Source organism: Corylus avellana, chromosome ca6, assembly GCF_901000735.1.
Source record: "Corylus avellana chromosome ca6, CavTom2PMs-1.0".
NCBI classification, from domain to species: domain Eukaryota; kingdom Viridiplantae; phylum Streptophyta; class Magnoliopsida; order Fagales; family Betulaceae; genus Corylus; species Corylus avellana.
This window is the reverse complement of record NC_081546.1, coordinates 17,002,625-17,008,862: the sequence shown is the minus strand read 5'-3', so window position 1 is coordinate 17,008,862 and position 6,238 is coordinate 17,002,625. Positions and strand designations below refer to the sequence as shown.

At 42.5% G+C, this 6,238-nt stretch overlaps 1 protein-coding gene across 1 annotated transcript; it reads left to right on the top strand.

Annotated features, from left to right (window-relative positions):
* Positions 1–5,190: 5,190 nt before the first annotated feature.
* Positions 5,191–6,045, top strand: LOC132185261 (uncharacterized). The gene has a single exon (XM_059599058.1). The coding sequence runs from the start codon at positions 5,191–5,193 to the stop codon at positions 6,043–6,045; it is 855 nt and encodes a 284-aa protein (XP_059455041.1).
* The last annotated feature ends 193 nt before the right edge of the window (positions 6,046–6,238 follow it).

Here is a 6,238-nt window from a genome sequence, read left to right as displayed (position 1 = left end):
CAGTGTATATCCTCTGTTGTGTTGAATGTTTGGTCTGTTTCAGAGGTCAAAACCCTCCGGTGTATAGAGCTTTTTTGCATTTTTACTACAATCAATGGTGTTAAAGGAATTCAGATCTGAACTGGAGAGGAGCGGGTTCTTTATATGTGAGGGGCATTTTTGTCAAAAAAAAGAAAAGAAAGTAAAATAACAAGAATGCCTTTCAACTAAAAAGAATCGGTTGATCTCCGGTTCGTTTAGGATCCTGTTCCGGTAGATATAAAGACTGGTCAAAGTTTATAAATTGGGTTTAGTGCACCTGCATTTTTTAGCGAGGGTACTATATGGAGCAAGGACTGAGCAGAGAACTTTCAGAAAGAAACTACTTGGAAGGTCCATCCCCTCTCTTTAGAGAGCTCTTCCCCTCCCCCCGCGGCCTCCGGGGAAGAGGGTAGGGACAGGAAGGTGTCCCTATCTCTTCTCCAGCTTTCTATTAATTTTTTTTTTTATTTTTTTTTATTTTTATCCTTTATTTTGTTTTTCCTCCTTTTTGAAAGCCAAATCCATTGCTCCACTTAGAGGTGGCAAAACGGGTAATCGGGTAGACCCGATTAGGACCCGCTAAGACCTGCAACCCGATTATCCAAGACATGAACACGACCCGTTTAGCTAATTTGGTTAACAGGTTTGACACGATTATGATACGAAAAATATCCGAGTAACCCGACACGACCCGTTTAACATAACCGGGGTAAGATTGGGTAGATTCGACCTGACCCGACCCATACAAAGAAACACCAAAAAAAAAAAAAAAAAATTCCTGTGTCCTTTTACTTCCCACTTTTTTCCTCAGCAACCAAACAAAAGCTACTCACTCGAAGCCTGTTAAAAAAGGGAAAGTCCAGATTCAATAAAAGCATTTTTTCACAAACAACCAAGGACGCCTTAATTATATTAGGGTTTATGCTCTAAAAGTTAATTTCTGTTGCATGACCTTTTTAGTTTATTAAATAGAGTTATTTATTTATTGAATTATTTCGAGAACATTGGGCATATTACTATTTAAAAATAAAATCATTTAAACCAAATATTTTACATTCTCTTGAAAAAATACCCCATCAAACAAAATACCCATCTACACACCACCCGAGCCACTGCCCCCACCTTCTCTGCCTAATGCCAATGCCAATGCCAAACGTTCCTCCGCCGAACGCAACCTCTATTCCCCAACTTCCACTTCCACAGAATCAAAGAATAACCCCTCGGAATTATGGTCAAACTTTATAAATTAGCCTTCTTGTTCCTCTACTGGCATTGAGCCAGAACCAACGGTAATCCCTACCAATGCCACCAAAATTTTATTCTCAGTGCTGCTTTTCTTGGTTATGGCGGTTAGGGCACTAGATTAAATGAATTAAACAATATTCCTATAGTGAAATATCCATATTTCATTATGACTTTTCTCTATGGTTTTGATCTGTACAAAAGAAATGATTAGAAGGAGTGACATTTCGAGATCTTGAAATACTGAGGTATCGAGATTTGAGATACTGAGATCTTTATACGAGTTCTCATTCATGCTACAATAGCTTAGCACACCTATACCTAGGGGCAGAATTAGTAGGGGTCGAGAAGGGGCACTTGCCCCATCTCGACCGCCCAAATTTTTTCTTAGCCTTAGTAAATTTGCTTTGGTTGTTGTAATACCCCGATAAAAACGATTGTTTTTATTAAAAGATTTTCTACAAAGAACGGTTAAAGGATTTATGAAAAACCCAGTTTTATAACAACGAACCTAAGCCCGTACTTATAGCCCAGAAAGCTCCTAAAACGTTTGAAGCATAAACCCAAGATTAACCTTTTCTGTTCGAACGTATACTAAGGTTGACGGACGTACGCTAGGGTTGTTGGACATACGCTCTTGTCTGTAGTAGAGGACGTTCATGGGGTGACCACCGTACGTACACCTGCAAGAGTACACGGACATACGCTAGGGACCACACGGACGTACGCTACTTTTGGAATACCCCCCTTGGATAATACCTGGACATATGCTACAGCCTTTGGACTGCTGTGTAAACAATACCGAATGTACGCCCCAATAGTACTGGATGTATGCTGCTTTCCAAAGGAGTTGGTGGCACCCTCAGCTTTTCTGGCCTATAAATACCACCCCCTCACCACCCTTTGAAGCTAACTTGTTCTTTGAGGCCTGGGATCACTTCAATTCCTTGCTTCTAAAGTGCCCACATCACAACATCCCTCAAGATGAGCAGGTACAAATTTTATAGGAAGGATTAGATGATACTAACAAAGGGATGGTTGCTTCAGCTTGTGGAGGAACGCTTATGGAGAAGAGTAGTGAGGAAGCAATGGAGCTTTTTGAGACATTAAGTGAGCATTCCCAGCAATTTTACTCAAGAGGAAGGAGAGGAGTCAAAAGCAAGGGCATGTATAAAGTAAACCTCAGTGGGGGATGACCCAATCAAATGGTTGCTGTAGAAAAGAAGTTGGACATGATCGTCAAGGCCATGACTAATCAGAAAATATCACCTTTGCAACAGGACACACCAATCCAGGTATGTGCTATTTGTTCTCATCTAGATCACACTACTAAGACGTGTCCCTTATTTTCAATTGCAGAGTAAGAAGAGGTGAATTATGTGGGACAAAACAATTACCCCCATAAGAGCAATCTATACTCCAATACTTACAATCCAGGATGGCGCAACCATCCAAATTCTCTTGGAGTAACAATCAAAGACAGCAGAAAGGGCCTCACTCAACAAGCAAGCCAACCAACTCAAGAGTCAAAGATGAACCAACTGGAGAGTATGATACACAACCTGGTGACTTCACAACAGCAATTCACGGCTGATCAAAAACAATTCAATACAAAGACTGATCAAGCCATTCAAAGACTAGAAGTGCAAATTGGCCAGATAGCAAAGGAGCTGAGTGAGAGGAAGCAAGGAGAATTTTCAACTCAAACTATACCTAACCTAGGGAGTCACCAGTAGCTGAAAGCAGCCACAGTCCTCAGAGGTCCTGTTCCTACACCATCAAGAGCACTTGAGCCAAATTTTGAAGAGCTCAAGTGCAGCTCTTCACACTAGAAGACATTCCAGTCACAAGTAGAAGTGTTTGAGCAATCCAGGAGCTCAAACGCATCTACTCAAAACAAGTGGTACTGAGGCCATTGAAGGCAGTATAAGTTTTTCTTCTCTTGTTTTCCATCATATCAACTTCTTTACTTTACATATGTCTCAATTATCCTTGGTGTTTTGTTTTCATTATTGACCTTTATTTTATTTTTCTTTTGTTTTGTTTAAAAAAAAAAAAAAATTGTTACTATGATCGATCGCAATAAGTATGCGATCGAGCACAGTAACCGAATGTTGGCTCTACACATTCTGTCAGTGCGATCGAACGCACCTTAGGTGCGATCGAGAGCACATCTCCCACACACGCACACCCTTGGCCGAATGCGATCGAGCGCACCAAGTGTGCGATCGAGCGCACTTGGATAGAACAGCATGTGACCTATTTTAGGTCAGTTTCCCCCTAATTCCACTCACAATCTCCCGGCGCCGTACAAGTCCCCAAATCACCCAACTCCGGCCACCTCCTCTACTAACACACCTACACCATTTTTCCACCACTCTAACCACCTCCACACCACCGCACCATCACTGCACGACCCCATTCTACCCCACGACCATCACCCTCATCACATATCACGCATTCCGTCCCATCAACACCCCATCTCCAAACACTCCCCCAACCTCCAATTTTTCTTTTTCTTTTTGCAATTATGGGTGTTCATCCACCCACACTGCCTCTGTGTTGGGCGTTTCTTTTCTTGGCAAGGGGTTTTAGGCATCTTTTGCTGTATTTTGTTATTGTGGTCATCAGAAGTGCACACCAACTGTTCGACAAAAGTCCCAAATCATGCTTAAAATGCCTAGAACCCGTGCTTCATCCTCCCGGGGGTCCAAGGCCGAAGCTATTTCCCCCCCGCCCACTTTTGAAGAGCGGGAGCTACTGTTTGAGACTACCTTCGCCATTCACGAAGACTTTCAAAACCATGAGGTGACTCAATGGGCGGTCGCCGAGTTTAAGCGAAGAGGACTCAAGAAGCTATTCAAACCGGTCACCTCCACCGCCTACCTGAACTTGGTCATTGAATTCTATGCCAAACTTTCCCATGACTGCAACAATTTGGCCGCTCTCTCTTCCAAGGTACAAGGCCAAGCTATTGATGTGACTAGGGCCAACATTGCAACAGCACTTAAATGCAATGATGAACACCCTCTAGAAGCTGCACATCTTGCCAAGCAACCGCACCGATTCTATGTGGTGGAAATCATTGAAGATATGTGCCAAGGGCAATATGCAAACGCCTACCATAATGCCGGCAGCCGATCCAAGCTATCCCAATGGCTTTGAATGATCAAGGAACAAATAATTTTGAACTGAGCTGCAGGCTAATAGTTGCTACAACTGTTTTTGAAGTACTCATATATGGCATGTAAACTGCAAATATATATATATATATGCATATATATATAGACATGTAAACTTAAGATGAGAACATGACAAGGGAAAAAAAAATTCAAAATTACAACATAAAAATAAACAAATGTAACTTGAATAAACAAATAGTATATATTAACGGTTGATAAGGTTAATTGGTGTGAAGAGTGCAATCTTACCAACAACAATTACATTTTAACGTGCATGGCGCAAACCTAAATGATATATAACGGCATGGATATATATATATATATATATATATATATATATATATATATATATATCCTTTTGCATGGTTTTGCTATATATATATGGTATCCCGATTAAAGCATGGCTAAAAGGTAGCTCAATTGGCTGGGACCATACTTAATGAAGTGGAGGTCACTAGTTCGAATCCCCTTCCCCCCTCTTGTGCGGACATGTCAAAAAAAAAAAAACAGTCAGAAATTAATTCTCTTATATTTTTTAATGTTGAAATGGGTTGCAGTGTTATAAAGGAGAAGTAAAGTACTGGTGTTTGTTTTGTAAAAATTAATTTTATTGAATAACTTTGGTATCGATCATATTGTACAATATTTAGGCAAATGAGTTTTAATGTTCTCTAGAGCCGAAACCCTAGAGGAGAAGTAAACCAATTTCCAAGCCTGTGTGGTCTTTGGAGGAATTCTTTTAGGTATGGCAGATGATCTAACAAAGATGTGGGGGAATTTTTCCCTCTCTGATGAGGAAGGGGAGGAGTTGGAGATTAAGAGTATCTCCTTGGTAGATTCGGTGAAAAGAGGCCAATCTTGCTTGGTGGGAAAATTGGTGTCGGATAGGATGGTGAGCAAGGAGATCATCCGATCGAAATTGATCAGAGGATGGCGGCCAACTGGATCACTATCTTTCAAAGTCCTAGGGGACAATCTATTTCTGCTTGATTTTGAGCACTCCTGGGATAAATCACATGTGTTGGAAGGGCGTCCATGGGTCTTCGAAGGGAGTCTTTTTGCTGTGGAGGATTTTGATGGGGTGACGCCGCAGGCAGAGATTGAGTTCGAGAAAGTTGCTTTCTGGGTTCGAATGCTTAACATGCCTCTGGCATGCATGTGCAAGGACGTCGGTCTTCAGATTGGTGCTTCCTTGGGCAGTGTAGAAGAGGTGGATACAGATGAAGAAGGGATTGGGTGGGGGGAATATCTTCGGGTTAGAATTAAACTAGACCTAAAGAGGCCTCTACTCCGTGGAAAAACGCTCAAGGTTGAGGGGCGAGTTGTCAAGGTGGTCTTTCAGTATGAAAAACTGCCAAGATATTGTTTCCATTGCGGATGCATCAGTCACGGGAGGGCAGGCTGTCAAAGCCCAAAGAGAGCTCTGATGAAGGGGGAGAAACCTCGATTTGGTCCCTGGTTGAGGGCTGAGTCTCCAACGAGGAGGCGTGAGAGAGAGTGGCACTGGCGTGGTGGCTCGGGGGAGCATGGTGGGGAGCGGTTCTCCATGACAGGGGGTAGTTACTTTCAGCATACTGCAGGAAATAAGTCGAGGAAATAGGGAAGTACCAGCTGGGGTGTCTCCGGCACCAGGGAGGCTTCCGGCGAGGGTGGGCAGTCCAATGCAGATGAGAACCGTTGGGAAAATTCCTTTCCAGTTCCAGACGCACGAGACGTTACAGATGACGGGATATTGGGCGAGAATGGTGGAATGGGAGGAGAATTTGGTGGCGTGGATCACAGCTGCAATATTC

What these genes read in the sequence shown, in the direction of transcription:
- LOC132185261 (XM_059599058.1), top strand. Translation starts at nt 5,191, where the DNA reads ATGGCAGATGATCTAACAAAGATGTGGGGGAATTTTTCCCTCTCTGAT.